The 19,485-nt window shown below is 41.2% G+C and overlaps 1 protein-coding gene across 1 annotated transcript in view; it reads left to right on the forward strand.

The window, feature by feature from the left end:
* igdcc3 (immunoglobulin superfamily, DCC subclass, member 3) overlaps positions 1-19,485 on the forward strand; it is a 51,275-nt gene that overhangs the window by 20,107 nt on the left and 11,683 nt on the right. The window contains exons 3-7 of the mRNA XM_070907975.1: positions 10,512-10,656; positions 10,752-10,882; positions 11,164-11,301; positions 13,885-14,043; positions 18,527-18,692. Coding sequence (XP_070764076.1) covers positions 10,512-10,656; positions 10,752-10,882; positions 11,164-11,301; positions 13,885-14,043; positions 18,527-18,692 — 739 coding nt within the window. The remainder of the gene's footprint in view (positions 1-10,511; positions 10,657-10,751; positions 10,883-11,163; positions 11,302-13,884; positions 14,044-18,526; positions 18,693-19,485) is intronic.

Raw genomic sequence — 19,485 nt, forward strand, 5'->3', positions numbered from 1 at the left:
TCCATTTTTATTTATATAGCCCAATATCACACATCACAAGATTACTGTTAAATATGTGGACTGAAAGTTGCTGAGACACAACTCTTCTCTACTTTTGAAGGAATGGAAGGTTAGAGACTGGTCGATAATTATCCAGAGACCGTGGATCAAGGTGTGGTTTCTTTAGTAGAGGTTTAACTACAGCAGTCTTTGGTTGGTTTAGAAGCTAATGAGACTAACTGGGATTCAACATATGAATATTGCACTCCAATGTTTAAAAAAAAACACATTGGTCCATATTGCTCAGCCCTAGACTGGAGATTAAATGGGCAACTGGAGACTTGCAGTTGTCACTCTCTTTGATGGATTTGTGTGAATTTTTTGACAGGACCGCATTTTTGGAAACTGTGATGCGAGAATTTTGGAAATCAAAAGGGACACTGAGACAGAGATAAATGCCCAATGGGAACCGCGCAGCTGAGGCACAGTGGACCTCCCTCTTACAGCTACCAGAGGCTTCTCTGTCTGTCTGTGTCTGTGTGTGTGTGTGTGTGTGTGTGTGTGTGTGTGTGTGTGTGTGTGTGTGTGTGTGTGTGTGTGTGTGGAGTGAAGAAGGGGTAAGATTTACAAAGCCGTTTCAGCCATTTGGGGAGACCAGTTTTCAGGGTGCTGTGAGATTCAGTGGAGCGCATGGGCCAGTCCCGCCCTGCGTCTTTCAGATGTCCCGTGGGAGTGCCAGATGTGGGGTCATCCATCTACCCCTGGTTCAGACCAGCCCCCCTCAAAATCACTGTCAGATGCATAGTTAACACTGCATGCTACACTCTGAGGAAGGAACACACACACACACACACACACACACATCAAGGTATATTCATCTCAGAAATGTCTCTTTATTTGCCTCTTTCCACCAGCGATATATGATCAAGAAACAGCAGCACAAAGGAAAGACTTTTCGGGAGAGCTTCATCCTGGCCTCCTCAGAGTGGCCTCCCTACCCAACAGTTGTCCTCTAATGAGGGGGAAGTAATGAGTGTTGGACTGAGGAGAATTGTGATGCCAAATGTCCGTCCAGGTTGTTATTCAGTGGCACTGCTGTCTGCGGGCCTCGCTTATTTCTGGCCTCACAAAACAAGAGGCGGAGACGAGCCAAAGAAGAATTTAATGGCATTTCCATTTGAATATACGTGTTATTTTACCCCAGATGTCTCTAAACGTTTTAGAATATTTCAAACTCTCCAACAGTGAGAAACGAGACAACGAAAACAAGACAAGGCAGGGATAAAGCAGTTGTAGGGTTTGACTTTTGTGCAGAGAGCGTACAGTGAATGAGCTGAATAAAAGACAGCACATAATTCATGTGGATATGAGCTCATATATACTGGTAGGGTGATAGGAGAGGCATCTCATTTGAATTCTAAAGCAGGCAGTTGCATGCTGAGGTATTGGCGATATTAATTAGATATGTGGCCTCTGGGCAAGTAGAGAATGGCACTGTGAATGCATAGCCTCTTCCCAGCAACAATCAGGTGTGACAGAATATTTAAGGTACATTACTCTCTGCAATAAACACTTGGTTTGTATGCATGTGCGAGTAAAGTAGATGAATTTCTTCTTCTGCTACCAAATGATTTTGAGCACAGACCCTTAAGGAAAGCTTATTTCTCCCTCAAATGCTCAAGAGAAAAGAATTTCATTAACTTAAAAGATTTACTCTCCGCTACTTAGCAAGTTAAAGAGAAGAGAAAAGGTAGGAAATCAGCAGCCTATAGAGAGTCCAAATCCTGACCCACTTACAGTTTAGCTTCTGGTATACTAGCTTTCAGTTCTTGTGATATTTTCCAATAGATGTTTTCTTTTATTACTCTCTCTGAAAAGATGTTTTCTGCCCAAATTCAGATTTAAATAGATATCTGGATAGTGAAAGGTACAGTGCTGCTAGGACAAGGAAAGCACCTTGCTATTTTAACCAAGATAAAATTTACCAAAGGTAAGACATGGTCCTCAAATTTTCCAAGCCAGAACTGAAGTTAATTTAGAATATGGACAGAACTCCAGTATCATTATTCAGCTTTTTAGAAAGAACCCCTCTATATGAAAAAAAAAGCATTGTCTGGCTGAGGCTGGTGGAACGTAGGCTTGAAAAGTTGATGGGACTTCAGCTCTCTGGGGTTATCCCATGTACAATGTCCTTAATAAGGTGGTAATTTGGCAGAGGGATAAACTAAGGAGGGGGCAAGTTAAGAGGAGATCAAATTCTTTCAAGTAGAGGATCCCAGGCTGCTGTAATGGCTGAGTATGCTCACTCACTGAGCCGTCTGTGTCCTTGAATCCTCTTTATCTCTCTGTTTTTAAATCAGAGCAGAAGCAGCATTACTTCCACAGTGTACAACCTGGAAACTGAAATGGAAAACTATTAGGCTGCATGTTGTTTTAAGAGAGATATTGTTTTCTTAAACTTGAAAAGTTACATTCAGGTGATAGCTAGACAGCATATGAAGAAAAAAACTCGCTAAAAAGCTCACACCTGTCCTCGTCTTACACTGGCCAGTGAGGCCTCTCCTCTGCGTCATGAGAGACTGTTTGAAGTTGTTTAATGAGTATGCAGTTTTACGCCCAGTTAGTGCGTAAATGATACAAAAGGCATGCTCTTTTTATTCTCACACATCAAATCCCTTCTTTGTTGCTTGTGAGCCTCTGCGTGCACAAACACTTATTAACCACTTTACTTTAATTTAAAAAGGAGGAAACAATATCAACAAGGTTGACACCAACAAGAAGAAACACTGGCAGTTAATTTAAAATCAAATGCCACTTTTCAAGGCACTGGTTTGTCTGTTATTTTAACCCTCCTTTCTCTGTTGTCCTCCCCCAGCTCTTTCTCACTCTCTCGCTTGTCTCTAATCTTACCCAAACTGCGACTGGGAATCATTTAAATAATCCCTTAATTTTCAGCATCTGTTGTGCTTTAATGGGTCTCTCTTTAATTAGGGTCTGCATGCTGAACTGAGTGTAGGAGGCTTAGTGGGGAGATTTGGGGCTACTGGGGCAGGGCAGAAGTACAGGGGCTGGGGGTGCTGGAGTGGGAGGAGCATAGGCCAGAGGGACCATGGGGTGTGGTGTGTGGTGGAGGGGGCTTGAGGTGGCGCAGGAGTAAGGGGTGTGACGGAGGCACAGAGCAGGGCACCAGGGGAGGCCCAGGCTTTGTCCCTGGGGTGGAGAGGTTAGGAAGGGGGGGGGGGGCAACTACAGTGAGAGCAATGAGCCTTTCCCATCATACTCTCTTTGTGCAACAAAAACTTTTATCTTCTCCCCTTAATTACTTTGCTACTGATAGCTAATGCAGAGCAAGTGATAGCTAACTTTGAATTTACACTGATATAATTTACACCATCTAATTATGCTGTTTCAGTGTTTGCACAGTATTGGCCGTCTTGGCATGCAGTATAATAATGTTTGCTTATTGAGCCACCAAAGAGTTTACAGTAGCAATGTTATATAATATAATACTGCTACATGTAATTAATGCTGACCAGATGAAACAAGACAAGATGAAACATTTGCTTTACCATATGTACTGTATGGAGGAGCAAAATATTTGAAAACATTATATTGCACAATCCGGAATAGGGCTGCAATTATTTTCATTATCGATTAATCTTGTAGATTATATTCTTGATTTATTGATTAATTGTTTGTTCCATAAAATACTAAAAAGTGGCCATCACGATTTCCTTAAAGTCTAAGTTGACAAAATTGTTTGTTTTTCTTCTAACCAACACTTCAAAACCTAAAGAGATTTAGTTTAATATAGAAGACAAAGAAAATCTGCATGGAGAAGCTATTTAACTTTTTGGTTAAACAAAGAAGGAAAGCATTTTTGTGAGGGATAACTGTTGTAGCATTGCTGCTCCCTCCACCTTCTACATAGAGCCTTAATAGCAGCCATCAATCTTCCTATATTTAACTTAGTGCACACAAGCTCCACAGTATTGATCAATACAACAAACTAAGGACAATCACACCACTGGAAAGCCTAATGCAAACAAGCTTGCAACACGAGCAGAAAAGGCAATTAAATTCCAGTCAAAACAATTTTGTAATATGAGAGGGGAAATTCACTCAAGTAAGAAAATCTGTCATGTTCAGCCGCGAGTGTAGGAAATTAAAAAGGAGAGAATCACCGAAGACAAGTCAAGGAAAGGCCAGAAAATCATGAAAAGAAGAACTAGGTCTGTAATTGAAGTGGACAGAATATATGAGTTCTTTGGTTGACATTTAGCTGATCTGTGTCTTCTGATGTGCCATTTGTTGCAACAAAAAAAGCTCACGACGTGGTGTTTGATTGCATTATATAATTGTGACTCATGCTATGCTGCCAGATTCTTCTCAACATCCTCTTTCTACATTTGGAACAAGGTCACACCATGCAATATTGATATTTTAAAAACCATATAGGTGATCGCGCAGGTAGTTTTTAGACACATTTGCGCTGTGGCTCTGGGGATGGCAATGTCGGTCGGTTGGTGAACCACTTTGGTCCAGACTGAAATATTTCAACAACTATCGGATGGGTTAAGCTGAAATTCAGTACAGACATTCATGGTTTCCAGACGATGAATTCTAATGACGTGATCACCTGACTTTTCCTCTAGTGCCAACATGAAGTTGACATTTGTGCTTTTTAGTGAAATATCTCAACAGCTATTGGATGGTTTGCCATGACATTTGGTGCACACATTCACGCTCCTACCCTCAGGGTAACTTGGATCATCACCTGACATTTCATCTTGCGCAATCATTTGGTCAAAATTTTTATTTGTCAAATACCTAGGCTTTTCACTAAATACCTGCAAAATTAACGACATTCCCATCAGTCTCAGCTGTACTTCTCACAGAGCCGCTACCATGGTTGTAGACGCTTAGTCGTGTTGTGTCGTGTACTTAGTTTTCGCTTTTATGAAAGCTTGCAAAACCAAAGGCTAAGTTGTGACCACTTTTTTTGTGGTAACTGCGCTCCATATTTGTTTGGTCACTCGTGGGTTGCTACTTAGGTGTAAGTGGCCAACATTTGTGTGTAGTTTTTGACGACATTGTGACCATTTTGTGTTGTGGCAATGAACTGATTTCTGACTCTGATAGACAAACCATGCCTACAACATGTAAAGGCAAAGTTTGCACTGGACCACCACATGTGCCTGTTGGTAAAGAAGCAATACTGATCATGTGTCAGATACAACAAAAAACACATAAGGTATAACAAGGAGATTTATTTGTCATCATAACGTAAAACAGTAAAATGAAAAGCTGAGAAAAACTGTGAGAAAAAATAACAAGAAAGCATGCGTGTAAGGTCCTGCTGTATAAGCAATGTTACAGGTATATTGGAGAGCTTTTAATATAAATGATCAGTAGGTCTGGTGCCTGAGCCTTACTGTCCTCATGAACAAATGTACATCTGCCACCTGAGCCCGAGTGGAAGATGTGCAGCTCTATTGATGCTTTTGCTCATGCAGGTACTGACACAGGAAGGTGTTAATGTGTCAAAGCATTAAAGGAGGGGAATGAGAGTGTGTCAGAGGAACAGCCCACGCACATGAAGCCCTTCCTTTCATAGGTGATAAGCATCACGCACCACGAACCAGCAGATTGATCACAGGGGTGCCCAGGCTTTGGCGCAGGATGGGGGTGGAGGGGGTTCCAGTGGGGCAGGGAGCCAATAAAATATCACATCTGCATTAAAATGCCATCTCTAGGGTCCCAGCACACAGGGCTGCTATTTCAGGGATGCCTATTTAAAGGCTGTTGAAGTGTGGGCTCTCCACGCTGGAATAGCACCATGCACCATCTCTATTATTTATGGGCCTCATCTCTATTTTACTGGTTTACCAAAGTGGGGGTTGGGTGGGTACGGCAGTCATCACCGCTGCTTGAACAACACGTGCTTAATGATGTCACAGGCTTGAGAGGACTCGTGGGGTGCAATGGAGAGCCGAGCAAACAGTTGAAATGTACAGTGGGGGGAAGCTGGAGGCAAGGAGAGATGTGAGGGAGGCCGATGACATTATAACATGGGAGTTCACTGAAGCTTTTCGGCATAGCTGCAGGTTTGAATGGTGCTGTAAGATGTCCGTCCCTCTTCTGGCATCATTACCTCTGTCATATCAATGAATCATCCCCAGCACAGGAAAAATAACATCCACATGTGACCACATATCTGTAAAAAAACATGGTAATATCTCATCCGATTGGCTGATTTGATCACTGCAGTAGGAGTTGTCATAGAAAACACAGTTTGGGCTTTTAATCACCTTGTTAATTATTCTCTGTTGAGGGTGTGTGTGTGTTTAACCGAGCAATAAAGAAATGGATCATTACTTTGGGGCCATTAGGCAAAAACATTATTCAGCTAGGGGTCATTCAGATAATCACCATTTAATCTACGTTTCTTCATCAGATCTGAGTTACTCATATGGAAAAGGCAGAAAATCCACTAGCGTAAATTTCTGTTGTACATGACCAGTAGTGTAGAATTGAAGGAAGGGGAAATTCGTCAATATCGACTGCCCTTTTAGCTTGTTATTGGCCCTCGAACTCAATAATCAGTAATAGTACATCTGCACTTGGATTTATATTTCATCCTTTGTGTGTCTTTCCAGGATAAGCATGTGAAATTATCACTTAAATTTTTTAAGTTCTGACTCCTTTTTGGATCTATTCGGGTGTAAGTTGTGCGGAACAGTGCCACTCACTTGTTGTCCATTATTAGATGACCAGAGTTTTGACAAGACCTGATTTACAGCTCAGCTGCCCGTCTAAATCACCACGCTTCACATTTCTTGTCTGTGGCCTTCCCTCATATTACTCCCTCATTCATTCTTCTTTTGTGGTTGTCACAGTGGAACCATCAAACATATGTTCAAGGAGCAATCTCCTCCCTGTGCACTTGTGTATGGATTTCTTTTTAGTATGCACCCCAACCATTCTCTCCCTTATTGCAGTAATTAGACCTGCTCCATTTAAGCCAGCAGCGTCATGCTGGTAGTGGACAGTCTTTAATCATGTGTGAGTGTCTGTCAACACTTAGCAAAGGAAGAGCGAAAAACAATAGAGGAACATGTCTGTTGGGGCTACGTGTTGGGATGAGTGAGAGCGCCTCGTTTCCTTGTGTGTCTTTTCCTAGAGTGTCGAGGGCGATTGATATAGTTGTGTGTTTCTGTTGAAGCAGCTCTTTGCATTTGTTTATATGTGTGTGTGTTGTAGCTGAGCTGTATCACTTTAGATTAACTCTGCAACCTTTCCAACAATGAAAGGCAAAAGCACAATGCAGATTACCAACGGCTGCTTTCCTTTACATCCAGCACAGATGGTTAACAATTTTCTCTGTTTCTGTATGCGTTTATCTACGTATGTAAACCTATTGTGATTTTTCCGATTATGTCTGATTCTACGAGTGTGTCGACAGTCGCAGGGGTGTGGGCCTCTTAGGGAAGCCATGTTTTATGCATGAGGGCCAAGGGTGGGGCCCGTTAAGGGGGTTATGTTGGCGGACACACACAACAGCCAGATCAGCGGACACCATGACTACTTGGCAGAGATGCACAAGAAAGCTCCTATAGGCACCGGTCCTCCTTTTTAACTCCCTTGTTCTTCAGCATTCAAGTGCAATTTAGTTTCTTTCTCCTTGTCCCCAGTGTTCCCAGTGTGCATGCATGTGTGTATCTTAATTTGAGACTGTATTCCAAGGCCGTGAGCTTCTTTGATCACATTAGTAACTCTGAGCTCCTTGTTTTCTGTGTATCGTGTTCTGAAGGATTCCTAGCTGTTTCACTGCATCTAACCTTCCTGCATCAGCAGTGACGGAGCCTTCAGGGCTTTAATTCAATACTACACTCTGCCAGTCTCTGCTCCGGGCTCCATATTACAGCAGGCCAAGACAGAAAGTATTGCTGATTGCTTCTGTCAACACGCAGTCTGGAAAAGAACTGAGAAGCCATAAAAATGTTCTTATGGGCCAATATTCTGTCATTGGAAATATACAATAATTTGAAACTTGACAAGTTTGCGATGAATTTCAGTGTTTTACAACTTAAGTAAATTGAAATGAAAGTGAAGAATGTTTTAGGTCTTGCAGTTCACTGTGGTAAAAGGAAGTAGTTGTTATCACATGTTAAGAACATGTAAATAACTGTATATGTATTATAATAGTGGTTTGGTGATAAACTATTACTGATGTTCTCTGTGACTTTTAAGCCATCAATGCTTCGCAGTGAGGCTAGCCTAAAACATTTTATGGCTAGAAGGTTGTGAGTCCCAGGTGGAAAAATTGCAATTGAGCCCTTGAGATAGGCACTTAGGCTGACTTACCCCTGTAGAATGTACAGTGTGGCCTCATAGTAGAGAGGCAAAATAAAAAATATGTCCCTGTGAAATCTGTCAGGCTGTGTAATTTCTTCTAGGCGTTTTTTATCTTGAGACAAAAATGATGGGAAGTGAACATGCTATCGCTCCTCACAGAGAACTGATAGCTTAGGAAGAGTGAACTGTCACCACTGGAAGAATACTAAATTAGCAGGTTTAAATTTTCATCAGAGCTCCATACATCCATTCAGAGATCTAAGGTCAAGTCGTGTTGGAGAATGCCACACTTCTCATTAAGCTCTGAAATGGAATAATCGCAACGTTAGACCACTGATGCAGCCACATTGTTCTAAAGTACTGCCACTCTACATGAAGTATCTCTCTCTATCTCTCTCCATCTCTTTCCCATTAACAAGTATGTTTGTGGTTTCATTTAAACACAGACATTTTAAACTGTACTATGTCTCCATATCAACTCTTGACAAGTATAAAATATACATGCAAGACATGTCAGTAGAAAAGATTCAATGCAGAAATAATAGATATTAGTCAGTAAACAAATTAAACTCATTATCCACAGTGCAAAATAAAGACAAGGGGAAACAAACAGGAGGTACAAAAGAAATGAATGGAAGGATAAACAGACAAGCATTTTCTCAGGCATAAATAACCATGCTCATCCTGTGAGTAATGAATTAATGCAGGCTACAGGTTGGGAAGAGCAGGAGGTTATGAAATAATAAGGGGTCCGTCCCTCTTGTTATGCTAACAGTGTTCAGATAAGTCCTCCTACGTCCAAGTTAATTATGGTTGACATTTAAATGAGTGCACTTGTGTTGAAGAAGGTGGTAGAACTGTGGAAGAAGAGGGCCTCTCTCTAATTGAGTTTGTCTCTGGCTCCACCTTCGATGCCGCCTTTGTTCAGCAGGGAGTGGATCTGTGAAGTACAGCTGAATGAGGCTCTCTGTAGAGATATTGATACTGGTTTCGCTGTATGGCCGTGTGTGTGTGTTGTCTTTGTCTGTGTTAGCATGCATATTTAAGAACATGCCTGACCTACATACTAAATGTTAACATATGGCATGAAATCCCCATGCTTGCCCTGTACTTACATATATATGTAGAGATCACCTTTAGAAGCTGATGACTGTGGCTTAGATACATATGTGATTGTCTTCTCTTGAGCAGAAATGACAGACATGCTCCTATAACTTGTTTCTTCACAATGACATTTGTAGAAAATAAATGTAGGATTTGAATCAAAATAGCATTAATCAGATATTACTATACTATATCATAGTATATCTCTTCCAGTTGCCTTCCGTCATCAAGTAAAAGCTTCTTAAATGAAAAACACAAGGTTGTACAATGTCATGACTTTCCACTTCTTCAGCTCCAGGGTAGATTACTACACCAGGCACTAGTAAAGGCAGTGCAAGAGTACATCATTGGCATATTGCGCCAAATATTCAAGTGTCTGCAACAACATTTGTGTACAAAGAAGAGTAAAAAGAACACAACACAACAATTCCTTTGAGGAAAACCACCGCAGTGCAGTAATAAGTTGTAGCCATCACAGAAAATAGTTAAACTAACTGTCCTTCAGTGTGTACAGGTTATTCAAGGCATTACTTTAGTTGGTCATGGGTGTCAGTATAGTTTTAGTGTCCATATTTATCCTGCATGTAGTCACACTATCTTTCCGAACCACACGGTGTCTTGAGTTGTTTTGGAAAGATTTTTCTCCAGAGCAGTTGAGAAGAGAACTTTCTTTAAAACAATAAGTTTATAACCGGCAGTATTGCTCCTTCTGAGAAGCGTGCACGTCATTTTGAACACTGTTATATAAGACATTGCTTGTGTCATAAATACAGCCATTTTACATTGATCTTAGTCTTCACACTCTGTGAATTATCGTTCCTTATCTTGAGTTTTCTCTATAGTATGTGTTAATGAATGCATTCATGTGACAGTGGCACTTCACACAGTGTTGTTGTGAAGCTATTTGACCCTTGCAGACATAATGACTAGATGGTAAAGGACAACATACTACTTCTCAGGAGAATTCCCCATACTTTGCTCAGTCTACAAATATGTATGTAAGCAGCCAGCCTTGTTGCTCTGTAGCTGCCTAATATGACCTAATATCCCCCTCTCCCCCCCCTCTACAGCTATGGCAGACTTCCATGTCCAACCAGAGTCGGTACATGCTGAGGAGTCTGGTGTGGCTAGATTCCAGTGCCAGATCCATGGTCTGCCAGAGCCTGTCATCAGCTGGGAAAAAGACAGCCTCGCGGTGGACACCAAGGACGAGAGGTTGGACCAAACCACATCACGGAATGACACTTATTAGAGACGGCAGCACTTTCACTTGTTTCCTTCTGTCTTATATCTTCTTTTCTCTCTGGTAGGTACACTCTTCTGCCGACAGGTGTTCTGCAGATTACAGGAGTGCGTGAGGAGGACAGTGGAAAGTTCTGCTGTGTGGCCCATAACAGTGCAGGAGTGAAACACAGCGCTGAGGCCCTCCTCACTGTATCAGGTTATTATATTTAACAAATCTCACATCTACAAACTATGAGCAGCCTTTGTAATATACACACCCTCACTGTAGATCTGTAAATCTGTGTTGTGTACTGTTCTTTTGTCCTCTCCGTCTGTTTTATCTTCCATTCATATTCCCAAGATTTTCCAAACCTATTGTCCCTCCTGATCCAGGAGATACAGCATATCTAGCCAAAGCACTCCGGAGAAATCCAATTAAAGGATGCCATCCATCATGCTCATTCCCATCTTATGCTCCCCTCTCCCCATGTTTTCCAGGCTCCCAGTCATCTGTTTACAAAGAGCCTATGATCCTGGTCGGTCCAGAAAACCTCACACTCACTGTTCACCAAACCGCCATCTTGGAGTGCGTTGCTACCGGATACCCTCGGCCAATTGTGTCTTGGAGCAGACTAGGTGAGAAAGATTCCTGATCAGATCAAAGAAAAGGCCACAGAAGGTGCATATATATATGTGGTTTGAATTTTTCATGTGTGTGGTAGTGTTTGAGGAATAATGTGTCACTGAGCCAAGGTACAATCACAGTGTGCATTTATGCGTGTGCTTCGTGTGGGCCGTATGTGCTGTGTGTCCTTGTGTGTGTATATTCTTTTGCAGCACAGCTTTGATCTGTCCTGCATTGTGTAATGTACATGTGAATACATTTGGTACAGTATATCTATTGTATATACATGAGGCAATGGTATTCAACATTTGGCCTTAGGGCTAAACATTATGTTGGGCTCTGTGTTGATAAATGCCTGCTTCATCTGTTGATGAAGTTGAAGCTCCTTCGAAACACTGGAGAGCCTCTGAGTAATTGCTATTGGGCGCTGAGACAGATACGATTAGTTTCCTCCTCCCTCCATGTGCAATTTTTCTTGACTATCACTCAAAGTCTGTCATGACCAATTTTTCAATCTGCTATCTGTTTTCTTTACTTATTATCCAATCTGATTTGCTGTTCCAAATGTAAATTGCTGCCCCTCCCAAGCTGTTGGGCATAATCAGATTGAGGGTATTGCCTTACACAATGTTGCTAGAATGAAATGCTAACACGATGGGATTTGTATGTATTAGATTACGGCAGGGAGGCTGGGATAAACTGCATGATGAATCTGATAGTTTCACATCAGTCACTCCTTAATGCCAGAGTTTGTTTGCAGCTATTCATTGAACAGCACCGCAGCCTGCTAGCTTGTGCTCTTTCTTTTCTGACACTAAGTTAATTAGTGCCTGACAGAGAGAAAGTAATGGAGGGGGCAAGAGAGAGAGAAAAAAATATGGTAGAAAAAGGCAAGAAAAAAAACAAGACTGCTTTTGTTAACACAAAAGCTCACTGGACTGTTACTTCTCGGCCCAATGAGTTTTTTGTGATAATGGAAAAATGCAGAAATAGCAATAAAACACATCATAATGACGGACGCCGAGCAAAACTACTTGGCAGGCAAGTTGGAGTGATTTATTTCATCTCAATAACTTGTCATGATTAATTAGACCTATTGTCTTCTTCATAATCCATCACCACAAGATTACATTTTGTCTAAATTAAGCTGCAAGATTTCTTACAAAGACTGTAGAGCTCATATGCTTGGCTTCAGTGCACCGGCTGCCAGTTAAGTTTTTAACTGACTTTAAGATTCTTCTGATGGTGATGCTGGTTTTTGAATTGTTGACTTCCCCCAGAAAGCTGTGAGAGAAGTTAGGTCTTCAAACAAGGGCTTTTTTCATCAAAATCTTGAAGGGACTTGGCGTTTGCTTTGATAATTGTGTAATTTCCCCCCAGGGATCAATAAAGTATTTCTGATTCTGATAATTGCTTTTTGCTGCGCAGGACAGTGAACATATCTGATTAAAGTGCATCTCTTTTTACATCAGCTTTACGCTGATTTCATTGCATTATTACATTCTCTTAGTCGTTTATTTGTCACAAGTTTTATTCAAAGAAAGATTTGATTACAAACTGTCTCTAAACTTTCCTTGCCTTAATTATTTGCATTAAAGATTTGAAAGTACACCACAAAATACACTGCTGACTAGTGATTTGGTTTGTGTCTCCGGCTGGAGCTTCTGCCTCTGCATGTTTCCAGCATGGTGCCCATCTCTCTGCCTCTCTGCGTCTCTGCCTCCCTGACTGGCCTTTTAACTCATTAAATCTGGACCATACAGGTTTATAGGCTGCAGGTGGAAGTCATAGATGGGATTAAAATGCACCCTTGGCCTCATAGCTAATATCAGAGACAGACTAAAGTCATTGTTGGGGTTGAGAATGCAGAGGGGGAGCGCAGGAAAGTGTAAGCTTATCATGTAAGTACAGCGAGAGCAGAGAGGAGGCAGCTATGGATTGTGTAAGGAGATATGAGATTAGAAGTTGCAGTTAGAGTTTCTGGTCCCCCAGTGGCGGCTGGAACATCTCCTGTTAAAAGCAAATGTACTCCAAGGATTTGTCAAACAACAGCATGAAGAAAAAGGTTCCTCAAGTGTGTAAGCTTTAATTAACTGAACATCCATTAGAGAAGCTGTATTTAAAATAAAAACATGAATTAATCGTAAAAACATTAGAGAGAGAAACACACTCTCACAAGCTCCCAATGAAAACAACTAATTGCAGCATGTACGCCACTCGCACAGCAAACAAAGTCTCAAGGACCTTCCTCTCTTTCATACCCTTGTGTCTGTTGTAGTTGCTGCTTTGTCACAAGACATTACGATTCTGAGAATCACACACTTCACTGTGAAAGCAACATCCTTGACCTCCGGAGGGCCAAGAATAGCACTGCCTCTGTCAACTTGTGGCTGTAAACTGACAATACATTTAATTAGTCTTCCCTGCTGGCTATTTAAGCCCACTCTGATCTTTACTGTAGTACACACACCCCTGTTCACCCCCACCTAACATGAACACATACTGTACATGTGCACACCTGGTCCTTTTTTGCTGCCCTATATAAATTCTTCCCCATCCTTCACAACTGCTCTCTCTCTCTTCTCCCCGAGTAGATGGCCGTCCCATCGGTGTGGAGGGAATCCAAGTACTCGGCACAGGAAACCTGATGATCTCAGATGTTGGTGTGCAGCACTCAGGAGTCTACGTGTGTGCTGCTAACAAACCAGGAACCCGCGTTCGTAGGACTGCTCAGGGACGTCTTGTGGTCCAAGGTGAGTTCTACATAAAAGGAATGTGCAGTTTTCAAAAGATTGGGTAGGAGTTGTGTGTGTGGGGGGGGGGGGGGGGACTCAGGGCAGACAAATACAGCTGTGGTCAGGTGATAAGGTTGATAAGGTGAAGCTTGTGAATTCTATGGTGGACCTCTATGCAGTCACCGTGACTACCATATGATAACTTCACCAACTTCCCATCAGCCAACACTTTCTGTTGTGTTCGTTGGAAAGCACAGCCCAGCTGGAGGCACCGCTGCCAGTAGTTGAGCCAGAATCTCTTCCATGACGTGAAGTGTTTTGCCGCTGCATCACTCGTGTGCTTCATGTGGGTGGACTTTAATTTAAATCCCTAATTCTGAACTAGTGGGTGGTTCAAATCTGTCACACTTACGGGTGAACGCATTACTGCCAACCAAATCATATCAACATTTTGGACGGATTTTCCACCTGCCAAGCAGCAGTTAAAATGTTTCTAGTGCACCGGGTGTACCAGGTGGATACTAGAAAGCACCTCCAGAAAAAGTCTCTGCTTGATATTTTAAATCCACAGCAGCACTTCTGTTGTAATTCACTGCAATTAGCTGAGCTTTTAACCTTGGGCCATGATCAGAGCATCACAAACATTAGAACGATAGCACAAGATAAAAAGTCAGTGATCCCCACACATGTGAGGACAAACAGCGTATGAGTCCAACTTACCAATCACAACGTCTTGATTGAAATCCTCAACAATGGCAGCTCAGTGGGAAAATATAAATGAACATATTCATTTATTAACATAATCACTTGTGCCATTAATATTGGCTAACAATACCACAGAACAAAACAAATCTACAACATCACATAAAGAAGTACTAATTTCTATGACATCAACTTTTGCAGTCACAAGAATGCTGAATTTTTTACCATTCATGTGCAGTATCATTTGTGGAGGCACATGTGATTACATCTTTTATGGCAAATTGCTTTTGAGAGATAGGGTGAACAAAGAATGTTTTGTTAGTTTGGAGGCACTGAGCACAGTGTCCACAGGGATACTTGTGATTCGAGATCAAAAGAGGATTTGGAGACCAAGTTGGCATGAACTCCATAATCATGGATATTCCTTCCTGTTTAAACACAAATCTAGGTAATTCTATACATATATCCCTCAAAGATGAATCAGAGAATAAGATATATCTCTTTAGTTTGCAGATTTTCTTCAGATCTGTGGAATTAGTATTGTTAGAAGATATAAAAGTGAGAGAATTTTTTTTGTTAAAAAAGGCTGATTTACTGTGTCTTTGTATCCTCGCCTCATGCCCACTGCTTTTTAAAATCAACACAGCTTGACAAATTCTACAACAGGAGAGTAGTTTTGTCTGCTTCTTTAGTGTGGTAATTATGAGTCATTTCCCCTCTCTGACGACACACATATCCAATAAAAAACAAAAAAAATGTTTACTGCCATCAAAAATAGAATTTAATTGCAGGTTTTGATCTTTATAACACAGTTAAGTTCAGTCTCACAGGCCAAGAATATAAAGCCCCTCTGTATTTGTAAAAGTGTATTTGTTTTTAAAGCCCAATTGATGTTCTTGAGAACAAACTCTATATAAGACATTGATGGTTTTGTGGCCGTGTTACTATCAGAGAGAAACAATCCTCAACCATTTCCTCTCTGATTGTAACCCTGCAACAAGGCCAACTTTGTGAGGTATAATTGTATGAGAGACACTCATACAAGAGTGAGACAATCAATGTCATAGCAAGGCCAAGTGGTGTTTGAGAGCAACTCAGGTATACACTATATGCCTTTAATTTAGTCTAGTGAATCTTTACACTGGATGACATTTTAAGTGTAGGATCCTTTGAAGTTGCCCTCTGAAAATATTATTCTCTCGGTCCGTTCTTCATCACATCAACATCGCAGTCAGTACCGTAAAGTGTTTGATGGTAGGTGAGAGAGATGGATGGTGTTGAGATGAGGACAGGTGTGGGTGGCCTTGTGCATTAATTGTCACCAAGCAGGAAACACCCAGCATCTGCCTCGCTCACATATTGATCAGATGGACCACACTTTGCTGCAGCCCATAGCAGTATTGACCCTGATCAATATTTCATTTTATCTGCCTGTCAAGTCTGAGACAAGCCCCTACCCTGGCAGGAACAAAAGAAAAGCCACAGATGTTAATTATGTGTCAATGTCTTTGGTATTTGTTATCGATTTGGGGAAACAAAGGTGTGTTGTTAACGTCAAATAAATGTGGGTTAGGCCTATTTCGTTATAAGAAAAATAAACAAAGTTTTACTGCATGCCCTTGAAGAATTGGTGTGTTAGTCTAGTGTGAATAAGCCACTTGACACCTGTAAATATGAGAGGGTGTCAATGGCTATCAATTCAGAAAAGGAGTACAACGGTCAGGAACTCCAAATGCATGCAGACAAGAGTACTTATGAATCCATCACACATCAAACAAATGCACTGATACAGCAAATCAATTAGGTTCATTTTGGCTCCTTTGGGGTACAAAAAGAGAGACAAGAGAAACAAAGACCGAAGGAGGAGTCAAAGTGTGAGAGCCATAAGGGAAAAACAAGAGCAAGATAGATGGATGGATGGTGCTGATGATCTGACCCACACCCATACAGGTGCAAATCGATATCTTCCAAGCTCCATCTGACCTTCACCTTTAAGACAGCCCTCAAAGAACACAGCGAGAGAGAGACCATGAAGTCGGGACAGAGGGAGAGATAAATGAAAGGACCATCACATGCTGTCAGCAGCCTCCATTCAAGTGCCTAAGGGTCCTTTAGCTTTTCCAATGGGAGAATGGAAATGCTTACATTGAAAAAATGTCAGACAACATTTTGTCTATTAGTGTAGGAACAAGGTGGAGGACAGAACAGTGGGATAAAAACAAATGAAGCGGAAGGAAAACGTTAAAGTGGATGCAGAGCAAAGTATCAGAAAAACAATAAACAAAGACATCTGAATGGCTAAAAATCTGGCTGTTGCATTAAAAGATAAGGGTGGTGTTATTCTGTAGTTTTCTTCTTGTCAACAAATCCTTTGAAAAGACCAAAACTATATAACAATAATAAATGTATCCTGCTAGTAAGTACTGTCTGTGTAGCCAAATGCTGATATAACCTATTCCTCCGTGCCATAGAGCTCCATTGTTGTGTCTAAAAACTATTGTTGGTGATACGTTCCTTCATTACAATAAACATGAACACTGCAGTTTGCTTTGAGTCAATGCAATCCCACATACACTGCAGATGTAAATGTGTAGCAAATGCGTATTAATCCACAGCTGAAAATAGTCCCCAACAAAAGCACTATTTAGTCCTGTTTGAGTAACCTTGCGCACTACAGTGCCCAGCTGTTTAATTTTATAAACCTGTTTTTAAGATTTGAGTCTTCAGTTGGAATGAATGGGCTTGACGCTGAATGCTTCAGAAAATAATGAGAGACGGACTAGAAGCGGCTTTACATTGTGATGAAACTTGACAATCATGAGAGAATCATGGTGAAAGGTCTTTATGAACAAGAGTTGCTGCTTAAGAATCACGATCCAGGTTTCTGGTTTCTCTCTATGTTATTTGACTCCAGTTGCTCGGCCCCACCAGGTAATGATGAGTTAAATGATTGGGACAGGAGGAAGGAAGGACAGTGGAGGCAATATAATACGCTATGTGTTCCCGCTTTTTACCCTCTAGTGATGACTCTGAGATATTATAATTACCATAACATTTTTTTGAGTTAATATGGGCATAAATAATTCAGGTTATCAAATCACTGGGACAATAATGAGTGCAGAAGAGATGATACAATACCTATCTGTGCGTCAGCTCAAATAAAAACACCAACCCAGGATGTAACTATAATTACTCTGTGATTTAAAGTAAAGTACCTGCTCTCCTAAGAGAACCATTTCACATGAATAAGTTATTACCACTAATTGACCATAGCTGGAGGCCTATAACATGGGATGAGACCGGAAACAATAAACTGCGTCACTTTATTTTCATGTAAATATGTTGCTGTTTAGCACAGGACCCATATTGTCTCGCTCTCGTCCTTCCATTCTCTCTCTCTCTCTCTCTCTCTCTCTCTCTCTCTCTCCCCCTCCCTCACTCACTCATATATGCCTTTTCTCGTATCAGCATTGATCTGGTGTCTCTTATAATCCTGTTGTTTGACCCTTAATTATAGGTTCGCTGCAGTGTTTATACCATACAGCTATAATACAGTACACCGCTTCTTATTTTCCTCTCTTGTTCTCACTCTCTCTTGATTTTTCTTTTTTTTCTTTTTATCAATCCCACTTTGTCCCTTTATTCTTGGTCTGTTTTCTTCTTCTCTCGCATCCTGGCACTTTTTTTGGAGCTGGATCCTGCTTAAATCTTCTAGTTTATTTTTCTAGCACAGATTTGTTCTTTTTGGTTGTGGGAACCAGGCCACTTTATCTGACTCTCAGCTTCCCTCCTCTTTCAGCCCCAGCAGAGTTTGTTCAACCTCCGCAGTCCATTGCTCGGCCTGTCGGCACCACCGCTATCTTCACCTGCCAAGCACAGGGCGAGCCTGAGCCCCAGCTCACCTGGCTGAAGAACGGGCAGATTCTGGAGCCAAGGGGACATGTCAAACTCAGGAACAACAACAGGTAAAAAAAAGACTTTCTCCTTGTATTCTTATGTGATTGTTTTTTTGACACCGTAATTTCTAGTGTTAGTAAGCAAATGTGTTTCTTTTTGCTAGAGCATTTTCTTGGCAATTTTCTCGCCATCCTGTTTTTAGAGACTTCTGCTGTGCTTACAGCCTGATGCACCAATTTATCGCTCATATATATATATTCTCTGTGTATACATGCAGGAGGGATTTTGGTACCACTTTCAAATAGGTCACCCTTTATAAATGCTTTGTAAGTCTTAATTAATGGCTTTATTAATGGTTAATAAATAATTTACTAAAACTTTATAGATGATTTGTAAGCCATCAATTAAAGTAACTTTTGGGCTTCCAGGTTGTGAAAAATTCTTGTGGCAGGTGTTTACCCTCCAGCAAGAGTCTTGTTAGCTCTTAAATTGATCACTAAGACCCTCTAATAGACCTTCTGGAAAAGAACTGCAGAGAATCTGGATAAAAATCCATTTCTTAAAAGCTCATTAACATTACCAGCCCAGATTTCTCTCCCAACCATCATGGCTTTCACTGTATCTGTGGCCCCAGCTCACAGAAGTAATATGGAATTCAGTATTAATCATTGCTGCCTTGATCAGATCATTGGCATCATCAAATGTTCAATTTCTCTGTGTTTCTGTCGCTTCTAAAACGGCAGCTGCTGGAATTCATGCCTGCCAAGACATGAGCCTCAATTTATTTGTGCCTTTGTATGTGAGCAGCATTATTGACTGGATGTTGGATGCTTTCCCATGGCAGTTCCCATGAATGCCACG

This window comes from Enoplosus armatus, chromosome 1 (assembly GCF_043641665.1).
Source record: "Enoplosus armatus isolate fEnoArm2 chromosome 1, fEnoArm2.hap1, whole genome shotgun sequence".
NCBI lineage: Eukaryota > Metazoa > Chordata > Actinopteri > Centrarchiformes > Enoplosidae > Enoplosus > Enoplosus armatus.